Source organism: Populus trichocarpa, chromosome 5 (genome assembly GCF_000002775.5).
Source record: "Populus trichocarpa isolate Nisqually-1 chromosome 5, P.trichocarpa_v4.1, whole genome shotgun sequence".
Classification (NCBI taxonomy): domain Eukaryota; kingdom Viridiplantae; phylum Streptophyta; class Magnoliopsida; order Malpighiales; family Salicaceae; genus Populus; species Populus trichocarpa.
The window spans coordinates 24,098,307-24,120,794 of NC_037289.2; the positions used below are offsets into that span (position 1 = coordinate 24,098,307).

Below are 22,488 nucleotides of genomic sequence, written 5' to 3' on the forward strand. Positions count from 1 at the left end.
TAATCTGCTGGCTTTCTCTCTTTTTACAGGATGCAACACCTTCAGTGCTTCTAGTTCTAGCCGACGAGAAGAAAATGTTATTTTAACACAAAAGCACTTCTAGATTCAGTGGATCAGTGCCTAATCTCCGATTAACCTGACACGTGCAGAATGAATTGGATTAGGCAAGGGCTGTTCTGGTGTTTAGCATGAAGTGTGTTGTCAAAGTGATAACTTTTACTTGTACGTTTTAAAAAGTGGATTTTGTTCTTATAATTAAACTTTTAAGCCTGGATTGTTAGCTGTAAAATATTTTTTTTAAAAAATAATTTTTATAAAAAATAATTTTTGAAAAATAAATTATTTTTTAATATTTCATAATATAATAAAAAATGAGTTGAAATATATTTTTTAGCATAGGCTATGTCATGATAAAAGAGTTAAAAAGTAACTTATTGGTGTTTTAATTTTCTTTTCAAGTTTATTAAACGCATAAGAATAAAATTTAAAAGATAAAAAAGTTGAAGTAAAATAAAATTGAAAAAAATATCATAATTTTCTAAATTATTTCAAATAAAACATATAATAATCAAGAGAATAAAGACAAAGTCCGATAAATAAAAAAAGTTGAAAGAGGATGCAATTGAAAAAGAAATTTCAATTCTATAAATTATTTCAAATAAAATAAATAATAATTAAAATAATAAATATCAAATCTGACAGGTAAAAAAGTTAAAAGATGATGAGATTAAAAAAAAATGTAATTTTATAAATTATTTCAAATAAAATATACAATAATAAAAAAATAAAGACCAAATATGATAGGTAAAAAATTCAATTGAAAAATAGACAAGAGAAAAACAAATAAAAATATAAAAAACGATGATCAAAGTTAATATAAAAATTAAATTATATTTTAAGAGATGAAATAAAAAAAATAAAAATAAAAGACTCAAAATATAATATATATAAATAAATAAAAATTAAGGATCAAATTTAATATAATCAACACATAACAATTTAACTTATTAATGTTAATTTTTTTACAACTTCTAAAAAATATATCATGTCCGAAATAAAATACTTTTTTAAAATTGAGTTAAATTTTCTTCTGACTAAATAATATTTCATGTGACTAATTTTTTTTATAATAAATAAACATTAAAAAATAATTTTAAGAAAACTCCTTCAATTAAATAAACAGGGCCTCATTAAAAAAATTCAGCTAGAGTCGTGTAAAACTATGATACATTTATTAATAAAACATTTTCATAAAATACCGTTTTAATCACATCACCCAGTTATAAACTAACCCAAAAAACAATAAAAAAATTGTCTGGCTCTAGAAGTTGGCGGGGGTGGGGGTGGGTGACTTACTTCAAGCAAGAATTAATTAATTAATTAATTATATTTCATAATGATGTTTGAATCTTGCAATATATATATATATATATATATATATATATATTTTAATCATCTTTCAATTTTGGAATTAATAGAATAAATCCTACGCCCTGTTTCCTTATAGGTTGCCTAAGATTGGATGACCACATGTAGCCACTTTGATGGATTTTACCTCTTGTCTCAATTATTAGATTCATTCAAACTAGGTGTAAACTATGTTTTTTTAAATTTTAATTTTTTTATTTAAAATTAATTTTTTTATGTTTTTAAATTATTTTGATATGTTAATATTAAAAATTAAAAAATATTTATTTTAATATATTTATAAATAAAAAATATTTTAAACCAAGTAATTCCAAACATACATTTAAAGTTACCAGATATGAATTTCCGAGGCATTGTCAACAAAATGATTGATGTGATAATCAATCTTGTCAGCAAAGAAGAAACAAAAACAAATAAAAATAGAATGTCAATTTCTTTTTTAGTTTTTTAAAAGAAGAAACAAAAACAAAAAACAAAGCGAGACCTTAAGAAATTTGCCAGAAGTGTCGCTTGGAATAGAAACAAACTCGGATCCCTGGTTCGTGTGAAGAAAGAAAAGGAGAGCAGCAACCGGTTCAAAAAAGTGTTCACTGTTCTTGAACGATAATCCTTAAGTAAGCCGGCTTTGAATAGCAAAAACCAGGTCCGGCAGCATCTGGTGGAAATTGCGAAGCAATTGATGGGTGGTTCCATGCCACAAACCGAAAAGGCACTGCTAATAATAGACAAGCCCGGTGAGTGATGACTCATTCTACAATTTATTTTATCGGCCACATGCAATAAAGATAAGCACCTTAATTTTATTAAAAGCTTATTTGTTTTTTTTGTTTTAAAGATGTTTTGGAATAAAAATAATTTTTATTTTATTTTTTATTTTCTTTAAATTAATATTTTTTAGTATTTTTAAATTATTTTAATGAGCTGATGTTAAAAATAATTTTTAAAAAATAAAAAATATTATCTTAATATATTTTTGAACAAAAATTAAACACTTTAAAAAAAAAAACTGCTATCAAACACTATCAAAATTTTATTTTTATATAATTTAAAGATATAATCTCCACATCAATATAATTCATTGAAAATAAATAATTTTTAAAAAATAAATTTACAAAATAAAAAATTAATTATACCTCTTCAACGACCATACGAATACCAAAAGGTTCTAATTACTTTTTTTATAATAAAAAAATAATTTATTTATTTATTGGTAACAAAAACGTGAATCAAAGCGGTGATACGAGCAAAGCAAAAGGCATTGTTAGAATCCACGTAGATGCGCGCTTATGGCTGCGCCTTACGCCATCAATTAACGTCTTCATTTTCTCTTAACCTCTACTCTCTGATCATGTTTATAAATTACTCAATAAACGGAAACAATGCGAGAGAGAGAAATTGAAAGAACCAGACAGGGCACTGCTAGCTCTTCTCTTTCTCCAAACAAGCAATTTCTCTACTTAAAATTAACGGATTCACGTGCTCGATCACCACCGCCATTGATCCTTTTCAAAGAAACCACTCGGCGTTTCATTTTTCTCTGTCTTGAATGGGAGACACAGAGAGTGGCAGCAGCGGAGCTGTAGATTTCGTGCCTCGAAACCAGAGGCAAAAGCTTGATGTTTTTAACGATGTTCTCTACCGACTTAAAGAATCGAATGATGAAGAAGCGAGTCGTCTTGGCTTTGAAGACGAACTCTGGGCTCATTTTTGTAGATTTCCTACTCGGTAATCACAATCGAAATATTCCTTTCACTACAATTCCTTTTTGTTATTTTAGGTTTCATTTACTGATTAAATTTTTTTAAAAAAAAGATATGCCATGGATGTGATTGCGGAGAGAGCAGAGGATGTTATTATGCATAAGAGATTGTTGCAGATGGCACATAATCCAGCTACTCGGCCGGCAATTGAAGTGCGACTTGTTCAGGTAGGAAGACGAAGATTCGGCTATGGATTCCTTACTGTCTTTTAATTATTTTCCTTTGGCTTGTGTGATACTCTTTAATTATATTCTTCTATTATTAATTGGTAGGGTAGACGTGTTTTATTTCATAAAAGTTGCCTAAAAAATAATGATTATCCTTTTTTGCACGTTTGTTGCTGCTCTATTTTGATTTTATGTTCATGTTCCAAGTCTTAAAATTACAGTAAAACGGTAAACGGAAAAGTTTTGAATAATTTTCCGAATAATCAAATCTCAAATATTAAATAATTTGCTACGAGAAATAATATAGAAATTGTTTAAATAGTAGCTAAAATCAACCTAGACAATGAAACCTAAACCAAATAAAATTCTGAAATCTAATTAAAAAAGAATTTGAAAATAACATCTTCTAATTTGAGATGAATAAATTTCTGAATAATCAAATCTCAAATCTAGAATAATCTGCTATGAAAAATAATATACAAACCATTTAGATAGTGATTAAAACCGATTTAGATAATAAAACTTAAACCAAACAAAATTCAAGAAAGTAATATGAAAAGATCTAGGAAAATAAAGAAAATTCTAAACATTTTTCATGCTTAATTCGAGCATGATACGGACCTCATCTAATTACTACTAGCTAAACCACTATAGAACTAGGTCTGTAGAATGCGTTGATAAAATTTCAGCATGATCAATAACAGGATTAAAAATTATGCCCTGTTTTTGTCATAATGCTAGCTCAACGCGTCCAGACTAATTCTTGGACTTTTGATGCATGTCATGCATCATAAAAGGTTCTGGATTAACAGTGCAATTCAGATAAATCAAACTGTTAATCTATTGTCCTGAACATGCTGAATTTTCATTCACAAGGAAACTAATAATTTTGACTTTTGTGCGACCAAATTTTCCAGTTTATATTAGGTTCATATAGAAGTTGTACTGTGATTTGCTGTTTTAAGCTTCTCTGTCCTTTACCCTGTTTTCTTTGACCTTACTTCTTTGAAAATGGTGACATTATTAGGTTTTCATTGCTGCTTTGATTGCAATTTGATTGTGCAGTTAAAAGTTCATTGCTGGCGAATCTCATCTTTTCATATATTTCTTATGCAGGTTCCTTTTCAATCTGATGGACATTCCGGTGATTCGGTAGATTCAGAATTGCAGCTTCAATATTTTGATTATCTTGGCAAACATAGGCATGGCTATGCAAATATATTGTTTGGATTTGCATTCCTCTGTGAAAATTTGCTACTATTGATGTCTTACATTCGTCTCTTTCTTTCATATTCAGCATTCATCCACCACCAGCCTTTGGTTCGTTATCCGATTCTGAACCTCTTCATAAATATCAGGATAAGGATATCACAGTGATTACCGGGCCACTTTGCTTCCGGTAAATGTTCACTTGATTCTCCAGTCACTTGATTTGATTTCCTATCCTGTTGCGATGTTTCCTTATTGCCCACCCAGATTAGGCTATATTCTGAATCAACTTGAAGTTTTCAGATATTAGGGATGAAATTTGAGGAGAAAAGAAAAGAAAAGAAAAAGAAAAATGAGAAGTGTGGCTCCATCAAAATGTTTTCTTTTATGTGTGACGTTTGAAGAAGATGGCTAGGGTATCCAGGTGCTTCTTGATGCAACCAGCCCCGCGACCATTAGAATTAATTAACTGGTTGTTTATTTATGTGTTGCTAACTCATGTGATCAGTAGCATTAAGCATTTAATGTTAATGGTACTGGCAAGATGCCAGACTTCTGCATTATTAGGAGTAGTGAACTATGAGGTTGGGATTTTCTATTTTGGGTGATGCATATAGGATGGTAGATGTGTTGCTTTCTTCCCTTTGTGTTCCTTAGCTGTGATAATCCTTTGCTTTCTTTGAATGGGTATTTGTGCTTAGACACGCAATATCCATTGTGCTATATGCCCTTTGAGGCCAATCCTTTCATTAGCTTCTGGCAATGCCTTTTAGTTCTTGTTAAAATAACACTGCAATGCTTCCATGATTTTGTAGGCTGGTGCATGAAATTACAATTTCAACTATTGATAAGCCAAAACTCCTGAGTCAGGTAGCTGACCTCTTCTAGTTTCTAAATCATCCGTGGATGTAATCTGTGTTTTATCAGTCATGGTAGGCGTACTGTTGACATTCTCCAATGAGCATTGCATACATGGGATATATTCTATCCTTGTTTTAGCATCTTTTATTTTGACATCTTCTGGACACGGGTGCAGGAACAGTCTTGATATATAGTGCCAGATCTCTCGATGACACATGTCTATTCGCATTTTTATTGTAGTGCCAGATCATTGCACAAGTTCTGGTTTATTTTCTAATCTTCTTATAATTCAATACTTTCTACCACCAGTCAAAAGAGATTATTGCCTCTCCACTTTGATCTTCTCTTCTATTAATCACATGGATCTCTAGATTCTAGATGAGATATGTTTGTTATGCCCTATTGTTATTTTTCAAATTCACTACTTAACATGGGTACATCGGTTATTTGAAATGATGTCGAAGTTTCCTGAATGACTTGCATTAAGATATTCTAAGTGCAATGGCGCACTCTGTATAATATTTTGTTTTAATTGACCTAGCTAAATAAATTATGCTTTTCTATTTTTCAATTTTCAGCTTACTTCCATACTGTCTGAGATCGGGCTCAACATTCAAGAAGCTCACGCCTTTTCCACAATAGATGGCTACTCCTTAGTCGTGTTTGTTGTTGATAATATGGCACTTGAGGTACTGCTCCTATTTTGCCCCGCCTTAGTATAATCAGTGGATTAATAGTCGTTTAAGACCGTTGAAGTGGTTTTCAAGATTCACTGTTCAGATTGTATGACAACAGTTTTTGATTTGTTACCAGTCACATTTCTTTGTGGGAAGCCACATGTTATAGGTCTAAATCAGTGTTTCTTTCACCTCTTCATTACAAGGTCATAAAAAAAAAAAATACCTAAGTGGAATTCTAAATTCGTCTCTTATCTTCTGATAATTGTTAAGTCATGACTTAGTTCCATAATTATTTACAGGACACAGAGCGGCTTAGAAGCATGGTGTTTAAGGAAATTCCAAAAATCGAGGTAGCCCTTCTACATGCTACTTGTATGTTGCATTTAATGCTAGTGATTAATTTCCAGCGAGCTTATGGCTTGCTGTATGTTTTGTTTAGGGCTTTGTTTGTTCATGGTTATGTTAATGTATGTTAAAATGGTAAACATGTAACAATAATTGTCATGAACTTAGTGCTACTTTAATAATACTCTTTAAATGATTCATCTGTTTATACTTGATCATTTGAAGTGCTGTGCAGAGGGAGACGCTGATTCGAAGTGAGAGTTGAAGATTGGTCTTTTAATTCTAGCGAGAACAGGAAAATAGAACGTTAAAACTCTTTTGAGTTTTTTGTTTTTTATTCCCCTTTCCTTTACAATTACTTGTAAGCCAAGACTAGTTCGTATTTCATTTTTTTTTTCTTTTTTAACAGAAAAACTCGTTTCCCTTTTGGGCATATATGTATGTGTGTTTGTTTTACAATTTGGATCCATTGCTTGATTTATTTAGATATTTTTGGTACAAGAATGTATTTTCAAATTGGAATTCTTTTTAATTATCAAAAGTGGAATTGTTTATAGAGTGGTAAACCAAAAGTGGAATTCTTATGGTACAAGAATGAACCCTTTTCTTTCTTTCTTTTTTAATTTTTTTTATGAATGTTTCTCAGAGTTTTCAAAAAGTTGGGATTTTTTCCTGAATTTTTTATTTAATATTTGTGAATTTTAAGGGTCTGCGTATGATAGCAACACTGGCAAGCATTCAATGATATCTTGTTAGCTGTAAGAGGTTAAAGTAATATTCAAAAAAGCTATAAAATGTAATAAACTATGCCTGAATATTACTATTCTTCATGTAAAAATATTAGATTCTTCGGCATACAGTACTCCTCTCACTCGTATAGAAAATGAATTTGTTACAATAACTGTACATGAACTCCACTTTGAATTGAATGGATGAGTAATTATTCCACCGATGTGCATAATTTTTTTTAAAAAAATCTTACCATTGAAGACTGGAGAGCCTGTGTACTGATCTTTAAAAACACAGGGATTTGTTTAATCTCAAGTCTGTCGGGAAAAAATCTCTTGTTGAATTCGGCTGGAATGCTAATCCGTAAATATTACTGAATAATATAAATTATATTTTGATATTATTAAATAATTTCAGTTATTAGATTGATACAGGTTTTTAACGTGGTATTAAAACCTTAATAATCAAGTGATTATGAGTTTGAATCTTATCATCTCTATTTATTTGATAAAAATCAAGAACAAGGTAATCTGGATCTGTATAAGTTTCAAGCCTATAGAGCTTTTACTTGAGGGGGTGTGTTAGAGAATAATATAAATTATATATTGAATTTCACCTAATAATTTAAGCTATTGAGTTAAGATGGTTCTTTGACGTGGTATCAGAGCCTTTATGACAAAGCGGTTACGAGTTCGAATCTCATCGTCCCCATTTATTTGATAAAAATTAAACACAAGGTAATGTAGGCATGTGCAAGTTTCAGGCCCAAAAGACTTTCACTCGGGGGGTGTGTTAGATAATAATATAAATCATATCTTGGAACTTTACCTAATAGTTTAAACTTTTCGGTTGAATTGGTTATTTGACATGGTATCAGAGCCTTGATAACCAAGCGGTCACAAGTTTGAATCTCATCATTCCTATTTATTTAATAAAAACTAAGCACAAGGTAATGTGAGTCTGTGAAAATTTTAAGCCTAAAGAGCTTTCATTTAAAGAGGTGTGTTAGAAAATATTATAAATCATATCCTGCGACTTCACCTAAAAATCTAAGTTATTGTATTGGGATGGTTCTTTGACAATCACCGATACTTTAGAAATATTCATCACAATCACATTAAAATTAACATGTTTTATATGATTTAACAAAATAAATACAGTATATAAAATATAAATAAAATTATATTAATCTTAATTTTAATGTGTGTGTATATATATATATATATATATATAATTTAACTTAAACGGGTAAAATATGAAAAGGTGAGAAAAAAAATGAAGTTATACAAAAATAAAGTTAGGCTTTCAATTTTTAAACTCAGATTAACTTAGAGCAAGTTACAAGTAATTGATAAGATAGATTGATCCTGAAAAATTAATTTTTTATATAAAAAATAAAAATAATATTATTTTGAAAAGAAAAAAAAAGTCATGAAGTTAGAATTAACTTGGATGCTTGTAGCGTTTCAAAAATCATGCCTCTATCGATTTAATTAATATATTTAAAAAATTAATCTAAAATTTTATAAAGATTCAACGATAAAAAAAAAACCACTAAGAACATGCTAGATTTTTATTTTCAACATATCAGTACCTTTAAAAAGATTTCAACAAAATAATTTTAAATGTTATATTAAACGATTACCAAACATGATTATAATTTATCAGAAGTTTTGTTCGGGGCTAATTACAACCTTATTTGGTGTTCTTTCAAGATATTGTTAGAATTGTCTCATCGAGATCTTTGTAGTGGTACCACTTCAATGTGTTCTCAATTATCCATTTTTTTTTTCTTCTTTCATTTTTGTCTTCTGACATACCACCTTATCTTATTTTTTTTCTACTGGATATTTAATTTTATCTTTTGGTCTTTATAAAATTTTAAGTTGATTTTTGTTAAATTTAATTAATTTATAAAATAAATATATTTTAAAATATCACTAAACTGCCATTTGAAATGAGAGAAATATATTTCGAGATGCGAGTACTAATTAAAACAGTAAGTGTGTATAAAAATAATATTATGAAAAGTATTTGTGTTCAAAATGCATTGTTTTTCAAATATTTTTTTAATCTATATTATTGTTCCAGAACTTTCAGCAAACATAGTTATTTTTCAAAAAATAAAAATAAATAAAAGACGGTGAGGTCGTTGAAGTTTTCGACCACACTGTAGAAACCTTCATTAAAGAAATGACACGAACTGAGTCCACACTGGACTGTGATGGGAGAGATTAGGTGCAGGTGAGCTCACAACATCGTAGCATGCTCGAATCATTATTATTTTTTTACTTGCCCAGGATACTTTGAGAAAAAGTGGGGCATAGGGTGCTAGATCCAGAGAGACCAGTCACTGTCTAGTTCCCTGGCAGCCTAGCTTACTGCTGTGATTGACGAAGCATCTTTCTGGCCCATCCCTACAACACGTTGTAATTTGCTCAAATAAGTGCGGTTTGTTTTTATGTTTAAAAATTATTTTTGTAAGGATTAATTTTTTTCTTCAAATAGTTTTTTAGTATTTTTAATTTTTTTATATATGATATTAGAAAATATTAAAAACAAGTTTTAAAAAAATTAGAAAAAAACAATTCAATATATTTTTAAACAAAAAAACTATTTAAAAATCAACCTACCAAATAAAATTTAATTAGTTTCGAAAGTAGCCAAGCCCTTCGCGCTAGTGGCACCCCACTATTCATTATTGTCAAACTGTAGTATTAAAGGCAAAACCCATGCTTAAGCTGCTGTCTCTCTCTTTTGACAGGATGCAACACCTTCAGTGCTTCTAGTTCTAGCCCACGAGAAGAAAATGTTATTTTAACGCAAAAGCACTTCTAGATTCAGTGGATCAGTGCCTAATCTCCGATTAACCTGACACGTGCAGAATGAATTGGATTAGGCAAGGGCTGTTCTGGTGTTTAGCATGAAGTGTGTTGTCAAAGTGATAACTTTTACTTGTACGTTTTAAAAAGTGGTTTTTTTTTCTTATAATTAAAGTTTTGAAGCCTTGATTGTTCACTGTAAAATATATATTTTTTAAAAATATTTTTTATCAAATATAAATTCTAAAAAATAAATTATTTTTTAATATTTGACAATATTATTAAAAAACAAGTTAGAATATATTTTTTATCGTCCGGCTATGTCATGATAAATAAATTAAAAAGTAACTTATTGGTGTTTTAATTTTCTTTTCAAGTTTATTAAACGAAGGAGGATAAAATATAAAAGATAAAAAAATAAAAAAATAATAAAATAAAAAAATATCATAATTTTATAAAATATTTCAAATAAAACATATAACAAATCAAGAGAATGGGGGACAAAGTTCGATAGATAAAAAAGTTGAAAGATGATGAAATTAAAAAATAAATTCTAATTCTATAAATTGTTTTGAATAAAATAAATAACAATTAACATAATAAAGATTAAATCTGATAGGTAAAAAAGTTAAAAGATGATGAGATTAAAAAAATCTAATTTTATAAATTATTTCATATAAAATATACAGCAATGAAAAGAATAAAGATCAAATATGATAAATAAAAAAATTCAATTGAAAAAGAGACGAGAAAAACAAATAAAAAAAATAAGGACCAAAGTTGATATAAAAATCAAATTAGATTTTAAGAGATGAGATTAAAAAAATCAAAATATAATATATATATATATATATAAAAAATATATATAAATTCAAACAAATTAAGGATCAAATTTAATATAATGAACACATAACATTTTAACTTATTAGTGTTAATTTTTTAAAAAACTTTTTGTAACTTCTGGAAAATATATCATGCTCGAAATAAAAGTAAAATACTTTCTTGAAATAGAGATAAATTTTCTTTTGATTAAATAGTACTTTTTTTATATAATAAATAAACATTAAAAAATTTAGAAAATAATTTTAAGAAAACTCCTTCAATTAAATAAACAGGACCTCAATAAAAAAATTCAGCTAGAGTCGTGTAAAACTATGATGCGTTTATTAATAAAATATTTTCATAAAATACCGTTTTAATCACATCACCCCATTATAAACTAACCCAAAAAACAATAAAAAAATTGTCCGGTTCTAGAAGTTGGTGGGGGTGGGTGACTTACTTCAAGCAAGAATTAATTATTTTTCATAATGATGTTTGAATCTTGCAATATATATATTTTTTAATCATCTTTCAATTCTGGAATTAATAGAATAAATCCTACGCCCTGTTTCCTTACAGGTTGCCTAAGACTGGATGACCGCATGTAGCCACTTCGATGGATTTTACCTCTTGTCTCAACTATTAGATTAGGTGAAGACGATGTAAACTACATTTTTTAAAATTTTAATTTTTTTATTTAAAATTAATTTTTTATATTTTTAAATCATTTTAATATACTAATATCAAAAATATTTTTTTTAACAAAATTATTTTAATATATTTATAAATAAAAAATATTTTAACCCATAACAACAGACACAAAGTTTATATGAATTTCCGAGGCATTGTCAACAAAATGATTGATGTGATAATCAATCTTGTCAGCAAAGAAGAACAGGAGATAAAATATACCTCGCCTGACCATCTAGCTAAGCAGTAAGCACAAAGTTTACAGGTCACTGATTTCTCGACGTCCCTCTCCGTCAGCATCTTCCATGCTTATGTCTATGAGAACATTGAAAGGAAAGCGATGCCCTTTTATGGTGACAATGTTAGCTTCCTCGTTGTGTGTTGGCAATCTCATTTGAAGTGTCATATTTAGAATCCAATTCGTTTTTATTTTTGTTTATTTTTAGAGCGTGTAGCACACACATTTCACCTAAAAATTAATTCCTATAAAATAGTAAAATCATGGAAATATGTCTCCTTGTACTTTATATCTTAAAACTACATAAATTTATTCTAATAAATAGATTTATTTTATATTTTTATTTTCATCTCTCTAACCAAGAATGTTTACACTAACCAAACACAATGTTTACATGTTTTTTTTTTAAAACAATTCCGTTTAATTTTGAAAAAAAATAAAAATAGAATGTCAATTTCTTTTTTAGTTTTTTAAAAGAAGAAACAAAAACAAAAAACAAAGCTAGACCCTGAGAAATTTGCCAGAAGTGTCGCTTGGAATAGAAACAAACTCGGATCCCCGGTTCGTGTGAAGAAAGAAAAGGAGAGCAGCTACCGGTACAGAAAAGTGCTCACTGTTCTTGAACGATAATCCTTAAGTAAGCCGGCTTTGAATAGCAAAAACCAGGTCCGGCAGCATCTGGTGGAAATTGCGAAGCAATTGGTGGGTGGTTCCATGCCACAAACCGAAAAGGCACTGCTAATAATAGACAAGCCTGGTGAGTGATGACTCATTCTACAATTTATTTTATCGGCCACATGCAATAAAGAAAAGCACCTTAATTCCAATTGGCATACATATCTGTGTGCATGAGTCGAGTGGAGAGTCGAGGCAACAGAAGAAATTTATTGGCTCGGAGTGGAGGTGCTTGATGCTATCAAGTATCGATATTATCCATGGAAATAGACCTTTTCGTATTCTTTCTATTTCTTTTGGGGTGATGCAGAGATACACAATCTTTTTATTGAGATTTTTTTCTTTTTTTAATTTATAGTCTGTATGTGACTGTGGTGTAGTGCTTCAAGGCAATCGTAATTTTAAAAGTTGTTTGATTTTTATTATTTAAACTTGATATTCATTTTAATTTGTAATAAAAACCTGGGTTCAAGAAAAATTACAATTTATAATTTCTTTTTAAAAACATGTTTTTGTTTTTAAATTATATATCTATAAAAACAATTGCAATGCCAAACACGCATTGATGTTAATTGTCCGGTGATTGACTAGTTTGATATTATTTGATAATAATAAGTATATCATTGAAGAAATATATTTTTATTAGTCAAAGAATATCCTTGAATTAAAAACTAAATTTCTCATTGAATTATAAGATATGATTTACAGCATTTAAACAACTTCATTTGTATCCATTGATAACAAAGTTTTTGTCTAAAACTCGAGTTTTCTTGGTATTGATTTTTATATTTATAAATCCATGCTAACTTAATTTAAATTTATATATCCAAGATAAATCTATCCTCAAGTCACTAATGCCCAAATAAATACACTTATAATTTAAAACAATTGCTTAAAAATTGGACAGGAGATGAAAGTTTGTTTTTGAAGATACTCTCATTGTTTTTTTTTTTTTTTAATTTGATGACTAGAGATACTCTTATTTGTTTTTTTTGTTTTAAAGTTATTTTTGAAAAAAATTAAATTAAATTTTTTATTTTCTTTAAATTAATATTTTTTAGTATTTTCAGACTATTTTAATGTATTGATGTTAAAAATAATTTTTAAAAAATAAAAAAAATATTATTTTAATATATTTTTGAACAAAAATTAAACACTTTGAAAAATAATCCTACCAAAATTTTATTTTTATATAATTTAAAGATATAATTTACACATCAATATAATTCATTAAAAATAAAAAATTAATTATACCTCTTCAACGACCATACGAATAACAAAAGGTTCTAATTACTTTTTTTATAATAAAAAAATTATTTATTTATTTATTGGTCACAAAAACGTGAATCAAAGCGGTGATACGAGCAAAGCAAAAGGCATTGTTAGAATCCACGTAGATGCGCGCTTATGGCTGCGCCTTACGCCATCAATTAACATCTTCATTTTCTCTTAACCTCTACTCTAATCATGTTTATAAATTACTCAATAAACGGAAACAAAGCGAGAGAGAGAAATTGAAAGAACCAGACAGGGCACTGCTAGCTCTTCTCTTTCTCCATACAAGCAATTTCTCTACTTAAAATTAACGGATTCACGTGCTCGATCAACACCGCCATTGATCCTTTTCAAAGAAACCACTCGGCGTTTCATTTTTCTCTGTCTTGAATGGGAGACACAGAGAGTTGCAGCAGCAGAGCTGTAGATTTCGTGCCTCGAAACCAGAGGCACAAGCTTGATGTTTTTAACGATGTTTTCGACCGACTTAAAGAATCGAATCATGAAGAAGCGAGCCGTCTTGGCTTTGAAGACGAACTCTGGGCTCATTTTCTTAGACTTCCTCCTCGGTAATCACAATCGGAATATTCCTTTGACTACAATTCCTTTTTGTTATTTTAGGTTTAATTTACTGATTTTTAAATTCTTTTTTTAAAGATATGCCATGGATGTGAATGCGGAGAGAGCAGAGGATGTTATTATGCATAAGAGATTGTTGCAGATGGCACATAATCCAGCTACTCGGCCGGCAATTGAAGTGCGACTTGTTCAGGTAGGAAGACGAAGATTCGGCTATGGATTCCTTACTGTCTTTTAATTATTTTCTTTTGGCTTGTGTGATACTCTTTGATATTCTTCTATTATTAATTGGTAGGGTAGACGTGTTTTATTTCATAAAAGTTGCCTAAAAAATAATGATTATCCTTTTTTGCACGTTTGTTGCTGCTCTATTTTGATTTTATGTTCCAAGTCTTAAAATTACAGTAAAACGGTAAACGGAAAAGTTTTGAATAATTTTCTGAATAATCAAGTCTCAAATATTAAATAATTTGCTACGAGAAATAATATAGAAATTGTTTAAATAGTAGCTAAAATCAACCTAAATAATGAAACCTAAACCAAATAAAATTCTGAAATCTAATTAAAAAAGAATTTGAAAATAACATCTTCTAATTTGAGATGAATAAATTTCTGAATAATCTGCTATGAAAAATAATAGACAAACCATTTAGATAGTGGTTAAAACCGATTTAGATAATAAAACTTAAACCAAACAAAATTCAAGAAAGTAATATGAAAAGATCTAGGAAAATAAAGAAAATTCTAAACATTTTTCATGCTTAATTCGAGCATGATACCGACCTCATCTAATTACTACTAGCTAAACCACTGTAGAACTAGGTCTGTAGAATGCGTTGATAAAATTTCAGCATGATCAATAATAGGATTAAAAATTATGCCCTGTTTTTTTCATAATGCTAGCTCAACGCGTCCAGACTAATTCTTGGACTTTTGATGCATGTCATGCATCATAAAAGGTTCTGGATTAACAGTGCAATTCAGATAAATCAAACTGTTAACCTATTGTCCTGAACATGCTGAATTTTCATTCACAATGAAACTAATAATTTTGACTTTTGTGCGACCAAATTTTCCTGGATTTCTAGTTTATATTAGGTTCATATAGAAGTTGTACTGTGATTTGCTGTTTTAAGCTTCTCTGTCCTTTACCCTGTTTTCTTTGACCTTACTTCTTTGAAAATGGTGACATTATTAGGTTTTCATTGCTGCTTTGATTACAATTTGATTGTGCAGTTAAAAGTTCGTTGCTGGCGAATCTCATCTTTTCATATATTTTTTATGCAGGTTCCTTTTCAATCTGGTGCACATTCCAGTGATTCGGTAGATTCAGAATTGCAGCTTCAATATTTTGATTATCTTGGCAAACATAGGCATGGCTGTGCAAATATATTGTTTGGATTTGCATTCCTCTATGAAAATTTGCAACTATTGATGTCTTACATTCGTCTCTTTCTTTCATATTCAGCATTCATCCACCACCAGCCTTTGGTTCGTTATCCGATTCTGAACTTCTTCATAAATATCAGGATAAGGATATCACAGTGATTACCGGGCCACTTTGCTTCCGGTAAATGTTCACTTGATTCTCCAGTCACTTGATTTGATTTCCTATCCTGTTGCGATGTTTCCTTATTGCCCACCCAGATTAGGCTATATTCTGAATCAACTTGAAGTTTTCAGATATTAGGGATGAAATTTGAGGAGAAAAGAAAAGAAAAAGAAAAATGAGAAGTGTGGCTCCATCAAAATGTTTTCTTTTATGTGTGACGTTTGAAGAAGATGGCTAGGGTATCCAGGTGCTTCTTGATGCAACCAGCCCCACGACCATTAGAATTAATTAACTGGTTGTTTATTCATGTGTTGCTAACTCATGTGATCAGTAGCATTAAGCATTTAATGTTAATGGTACTGGCAAGATGCCAGACTTCTGCATTATTAGTAGTGAACTATGAGGTTGGGATTTTCTATTTTGGGTGATGCATATAGGATGGTAGATGTCTTGCTTTCTTCCCTTTGTGTTCCTTAGCTGTGATAATCCTTTGCTTTCTTTGAATGGGTATTTGTGCTTAGACACGCAATATCCATTGTGCTATATGCCCTTTGAGGCCAATCCTTTCATTAGCTTCTGGCAATGCCTTTTAGTTCTTGTTAAAATAACGCTGCAATGCTTCCATGATTTTGTAGGCTGGTGCATGAAATTACAATTTCAACTATTGATCAGCCAAAACTCCTGAGTCAGGTAGCTGACCTCTTCTAGTTTCTAAATCATCCGTGGATGTAATCTGTGTTTTATCAGTCATGGTAGGCGTACTGTTGACATTCTTCAATGAGCATTGCATACATGGGATATATTCTATCCTTGTTTTAGCATCTTTTATTTTGACATCTTCTGGGCACGGGTGCAGGAACAGTCTTGATATATAGGAGGCATCTGATCTCAGATTTATTTTCTAGTACAAAGTTGACATACAAGAAGAGAGAACTTTACATCATGATTTGAAGGATGAAGTGTGCATTTCCATTCATTGTGTTACAATAAGTGGAGCAATCTTACTGAAACATTTATCATGTAATTACTTGATGTTGAAGGATCTTCTATAAATCACTCTTTTCTTAATACCTTTCTTTAACTTCTATTTGTGAACCCATCTATAGCTTTATTCATTCCTGTCTCTCAGTTAATTCATCTGACCTCAGACATTTTTATTGTATTCCTAGATCATTGCATAATTTGATGCTTTCTACCACCAGTCAAGAGAGAACTCCTCTCCATAGGCTGCCTCTCCTCTTTGATCTTCTCTGCTAGCAGTCACATGGATCTCTCGATGACACATGTCTATTCGCATTTTTATTGTAGTGCCAGATCATTGCACAAGTTCTGGTTTATTTTCTAATCTTCTTATAATTCAATACTTTCTACCACCAGTCAAATGAGATTATTGCCTCTCCACTTTGATCTTCTCTTCTATTAATCACATGGATCTCTAGATTCTATATGAGATATGTTTGTTGTGCCCTATTGTTATTTTTCAAAGTCACTACTTAACATGGGTACATCTGTTATTTGAAATGATGTCAAAGTTTCCTGAATGACTTGCATTAAGATATTCTAAGTGCAATGGCGCACTCTGTATAATATTTTGTTTTAATTGACCTATCTAAATAAATTATGCTTTTCTATTTTTCAATTTTCAGCTTACTTCCTTACTGTCTGAGATCGGGCTCAACATTCAAGAAGCTCATGCCTTTTCCACTACAGATGGCTACTCCTTAGACGTGTTTGTTGTTGATAATATGCCACTTGAGGTACTGCGCCCATTTTGCCCCACCTTAGTATAATCATTGGATTAATAGTCGTTTAAGACCGTTGAAGTGGTTTTCAAGATTCACTGTTCAGATTGTATGATAACAGTTTTTGATTTGTTACCAGTCACATTTCTTTGTGGGAAGCCACATGTTATAGGTCTAAATCAGTGGTTCTTTCATCTCTTCATTACAAGGTCATAAAAAAAAAAATACCTAAGTGGAATTCTAAATAAATTCGTCTCTTATCTTCTGATAATTGTTAAGTCATGACTTAGTTCCATAATTATTTACAGGACACAGAGCGGCTTAGAAGCATGGTGTTTAAGGAAATTCCAAAAATCGAGGTAGCCCTTCTACATGCTACTTGTTTATTGCATTTAATGCTAGTGATTAATTTCCAGCGAGCTTTTGGCTTGCTGTATGTTTTGTTTAGGGCTTTGTTTGTTCATGATTACGTTAATGTATGTTAAAATGGTAAACATGTAACACTAATTGTCATGAACTTAGTGCTACTTTAATAATACTCTTTAAATGATTCATCTGTTTATACTTGATCATTTGAAGTGCTGTGCAGGAGGACGCTGATTCGAAGTCACACGCGGTTTATCGTGTTACGGAGCAAGATCAAATAGGAATCAGTCTTGTCTCTAATCTCATGAATGTCCCTGCTGATTCAATTGATGTTTGGGAAATTGATGCGCGGCAGTTAATACGCGAGAAAAAAATTGCAAACGGATCCAGTGGAGATCTGTGAGTTCTTGTCATCTTAAGACCAATGATCTGTTATTGTATGAATGCTCTTTGAATTGAATGGTTTACTTGAAACAGGTATAAAGGCACCTTCTGCAGTCAAGATGTAGCTATTAAAGTGCTTAGGGGTGAACATCTAAACAATAAACTTCAGAGTGAATTTTATCAAGAAGTCTCTATCATGAGGTTGGTTGTATTTTTGGTTCTTTATCTACCCATCTAAATGCTTACAAAAATGCTATCTGAAATTCTGAAAACATTTGCAGTTACAGCTGGAACTTCAAATATACCAGTGGAATCATGTTTTTATACTGGAACTAGATCCAAATGTAAATGTACCAGGTTGATAATCCTGACAATTTTGAAAATTTAATTATTGGATGAGCTGTCATGATTCCTAACAAATATTTTCTGTAGATGTTTTTTAGGAGTCCAAATGTCCCAAGAAATGCAATTTCAACTCACAAATAGTAAGCAGGGGGTTATGCTTTCTTGTGTGCTGAAGAGGTTATTCACATTTCATGTTTTCATGATGTTGATAAAATTGATTGATTGGATGGAGGCATTTCATATTTTAAAGCGGTCATTTACGCAAGGGAACAAGTGAAGTAGCTTTTCAAAATTCTCATGTATTTCGTGTGATAATCTAGAAATTTGTTCACAAACGCATCATATGTGATGTTTCCACAGAATCGAGTTCCAGAATCTCTCTTGTTATCTAATTTTCTAGCAATCTCTGGTCCTTTTTCTGTCATGGGAGCATGGATATTGCATTTTAAGTGATCTCAGTGTTTCATTTCTGATTAGTGAAGTCAACTCTTAAAGCACTTAGTTGATTCTCTTAGGGATCTTAAATAAAAAATAAATGTCGCCACTGCTCTCTTGCACGGATTTCTTCTCTGATCCCCTTTAGACTCCTTTGCAATTTGCAGGAAAGTTCGTCACAAGAATGTTGTGAAATTCATCGGTGCATGCACCAGACCTCCAAGCCTGTGCATCATTACAGGTAATTTTGAACAAACTCATGGCTATATGTGTTCCTTCAATTAATTAATTATGTGTTGGTTTGTAGTGTAATTTTAATAATGCGCACATGAATGACCCACCTATTTCAATGTGTATTGATTTTCTGTTTGCAAATAACCCTTCCCAGAATTTATGTCTGGTGGAAGCATGTATGACTTTCTGCATAAACAAAAGGGAAGTTTAAGTCTTCAGTCTTTACTCCGAGTAGCAATTGATGTTTCCAAGGGAATGCACTGCTTGCACCAAAATAATATAGTACATAGAGATCTGAAATCTGCCAATCTCTTGATGGATGAAAATGGAGTAAGTGGTTCGCTTTTTCAGTATTTAATTTACAGTCTGGCCAGTGTTCCTGTTCCTGTTTTTTCTCTTCTGAGTTCTGAAACAGCAACAGTTTCAGAACTCAGAAGACAGTACTTTATACTTATCAACTGATCACCATCTTGCATTCAGTTATAAGCGATGTATCAACATTTTCTGTTTCTCAGAACTAAATCATGTTTCAAATTGGAAAGCTGCAATAACTGATCAAATCCTCTTGAGAGGAAGCAAGGCAGCCTTGTGAATCAGCTTTTTCTATTATAGAAAATAAGTTTACATCTTTGCTTTACTGGCTATGACTACTAATGTTTCTTAAAGTTTCAAAAATTTGGCTAGCAGGTAGCTAAAGTTGCTGATTTTGGTGTTGCTAGAGTGCAAGATCAGACTGGTGTGATGACAGCAGAAACTGGAACCTATCGCTGGATGGCTCCAGAGGTTGGTGCTGTTGCACTGAATAAAATGGCTTAGTGAATCACATGATGATTATTGATTAAAACATTTTTATGCATTCGGTTGTTTCATCATGGCTCCATAACATATGTTTCCTTTGTGTTCGGTTATATAAGGTTATTGAACACAAACCATATGATCATAAAGCTGATGTTTTTAGTTTTGGCATTGTGCTCTGGGAGTTGCTTACTGGAAAGGTAACACCACATTCTCCCTGTTTTGTTAGAAGTAATGAGATATTCTTCTTGTTCATATGTTTAGTTTTTCCAAATTGATGTTTTGTTTTTATATAAGTTCTACAAATATATGATCACTCAGATTTCATGACAATCATCTATGTTCTTGTGAATGATATTCCAGCTTCCGTATGAGCATTTGTCTCCATTACAAGCCGCAGTTGGTGTGGTCCAGCAGGTAGTCCTCCACGATGCCTTTTCTTTCTGCTTCAGATGGGATTTTAGTTTTCCATTCAGATAGAAACCAGCCCGTCTTTGGCTTTGTCTGTTAACTGCCAAACTGCTTCTCGACCAACAGAACCCTGTGCCTGGTATAAACAAAGCAAGACCAAGCACATGACTAAATGACTTTTTGGTTAGTGTAATTCTCGTGGACTCATTTTAGGAAGTCTCAAAGGTTGTCAATGAGTCCCGTGCTCCAATCATGTTTTTTAATGCCTTGCATCAAAATTAAGACAGGTGGGGGAGGGGGTCAAAATTTTAGTTCAATCAGCAATCCCGGAAATAAAAAGATCAGGACCTGCTAAATTCTTTTTATCATCATCCTTTGTGATCATGCTGCTTGGTGGTAATGTGATCTGCTGTCATAGAAGCATATTTTGAGCTCAAATTGACCACTAATAAAGAGCTGTTGTCCTGACATGGATTTCAGGGTCTAAGACCATCAATTCCAAGCCATTCACATCCCAAATTGGCGGAACTGCTTGAGAGATGCTGGCAGCAAGACCCATCTTTGAGACCTGATTTCTCTGAAATTGTAGAGCTTCTACAGCAGTTAGACAGGATGGTATGTGAAGGATCTAAAATTTCTCCATTCGTCATCGCTGTAGACATTTAGAAACTTATCTAATCTCGGAACAGGTTGCTGATGAAAGACAGGACAAGCAGAAAGGAAAGTCTCCTAGAGCTAGAAGAGTTGTAACTGCAATTAGAGGAGACACACGGTGATGCTAGAAGTACATATTTCATCCATCACAATGCTTGCTTTTGTTCAATCAGGGTTTGGTGCTCTTCCTTGATGAATACAAATACAAATACAAATACGTCTACACACACACCTTGTCGGTACATATATAAAACTGTCGGAGATAAGCACGTATGTTCCCTAACCTTGAAGTAGGACTGTTGATCTTATAGTTGCTCACCAAGTGTAGAGCTTAGCTTTAGTTTGTGTTGTCCAAGCTCTAGGGTTGTGTCGGTTTTCAGCCAGCGAGAGCGTAGACATTATGGATGAAGTGTACAGTGAACTGCTAGTTCTTTAGAGATAGGGTTTTTTATTTTATTTTTCCTGTTAAAAGCTTTGGAATTAGGAGTTAATGCTTTAATGAATTTTAATATACCTTCAAGGAGTGATAAAATCCAAGACAAGAATTTAAAGCTTCGGCATATATGCTAAGGAAAAGAGCACTGTTAACTGAAAATGTTCTTACGCCTCAAATCCAGAGCTTTCCCTTTATTGGTGCTCGGTATCTCTTCCTTGGGCACATTCCAGCAATGGAAATTCTCTCTGTAAGCCCCAGGAAAAATTCCCCAGCTCTTGACAGATGAGAACTGATGGTGGAAGAATTTTATGTCGAGAATATATTAAATGAAACGCATATATATGAGAAAGTACATATCATCTCAAGGAAAAGAACTGATCGATTGTTTGGAGATTTGTTTTCAGCGCCCTAAAATCCTAGAAATTGTGCGATGCTCTTAATTAATGACTACAAGGTGTGTGTGTGTGTGTGTGTAAAAGAGAGACAATTAAAAAATATTTTTTTAATGGGAGAGAATTTTTATTTTTTGGTGGGATTAAATATGATTTTTTCTCTACTTTTTGCGCTTGTCTTTCCTATGTTGTAAATCTCTCCGTATTTAATGTTAAGCAACATAATTTTTTTCATAAAATCCCATCCTAACTGAAAATCGAAACCCAATTTCGTAACACATTTAGCTATTGCGTTTATGAGATTTGCTAATGAAACATAAGATATCCATTCAATGGTTAATTTTTTTCGGTAAATGAATTATGCAAGACCGTAAAATTAGCATCACTCTTCCCATCTTGGCCTTTGGCATGTACAAAAATACCGATAACTGGGAAATATAAATATTCCAGGTCCCAAAATCC

At 31.3% G+C, this 22,488-nt stretch overlaps 1 protein-coding gene across 7 annotated transcripts; it reads left to right on the forward strand.

The window, feature by feature from the left end:
• The first annotated feature begins 2,710 nt into the window (after positions 1 to 2,710).
• On the forward strand, positions 2,711 to 21,743 carry LOC7494663 (serine/threonine-protein kinase STY46). Of its 7 annotated transcripts, none has more exons than XM_052452897.1 (17): positions 2,711 to 3,153; positions 3,241 to 3,355; positions 4,472 to 4,557; positions 4,653 to 4,754; positions 5,380 to 5,434; positions 6,004 to 6,114; positions 6,405 to 6,455; positions 17,883 to 17,933; positions 18,167 to 18,339; positions 18,418 to 18,525; positions 19,272 to 19,345; positions 19,493 to 19,668; positions 20,026 to 20,121; positions 20,253 to 20,333; positions 20,497 to 20,550; positions 21,025 to 21,159; positions 21,234 to 21,743. In XM_052452897.1, exons 1-17 carry the CDS (start codon positions 2,975 to 2,977, stop codon positions 21,318 to 21,320), a joined length of 1,734 nt encoding a protein of 577 aa, XP_052308857.1. In that variant the 5' UTR covers positions 2,711 to 2,974; the 3' UTR covers positions 21,321 to 21,743. The 7 variants fall into 7 exon arrangements, with proteins under 7 accessions (XP_052308857.1, XP_024457227.2, XP_052308862.1 ...); XM_024601459.2 differs by having other exon boundaries at positions 2,712 to 3,153; positions 18,164 to 18,339; XM_052452902.1 differs by lacking the exon at positions 17,883 to 17,933 and having other exon boundaries at positions 2,713 to 3,153.
• The last annotated feature ends 745 nt before the right edge of the window (positions 21,744 to 22,488 follow it).

Excerpts from the sequence above, each read along its gene's own strand:
- LOC7494663 (XM_024601459.2), top strand. The coding sequence starts at position 2,975 with ATGGGAGACACAGAGAGTGGCAGCAGCGGAGCTGTAGATTTCGTGCCT. Across the intron at positions 3,356-4,471 it reads TTGAAGTGCGACTTGTTCAG|GTTCCTTTTCAATCTGATGG; the intron begins GTAGGAAGACGA and ends TTTCTTATGCAG. Across the intron at positions 4,558-4,652 it reads GATTATCTTGGCAAACATAG|CATTCATCCACCACCAGCCT; the intron begins GCATGGCTATGC and ends TTTCATATTCAG.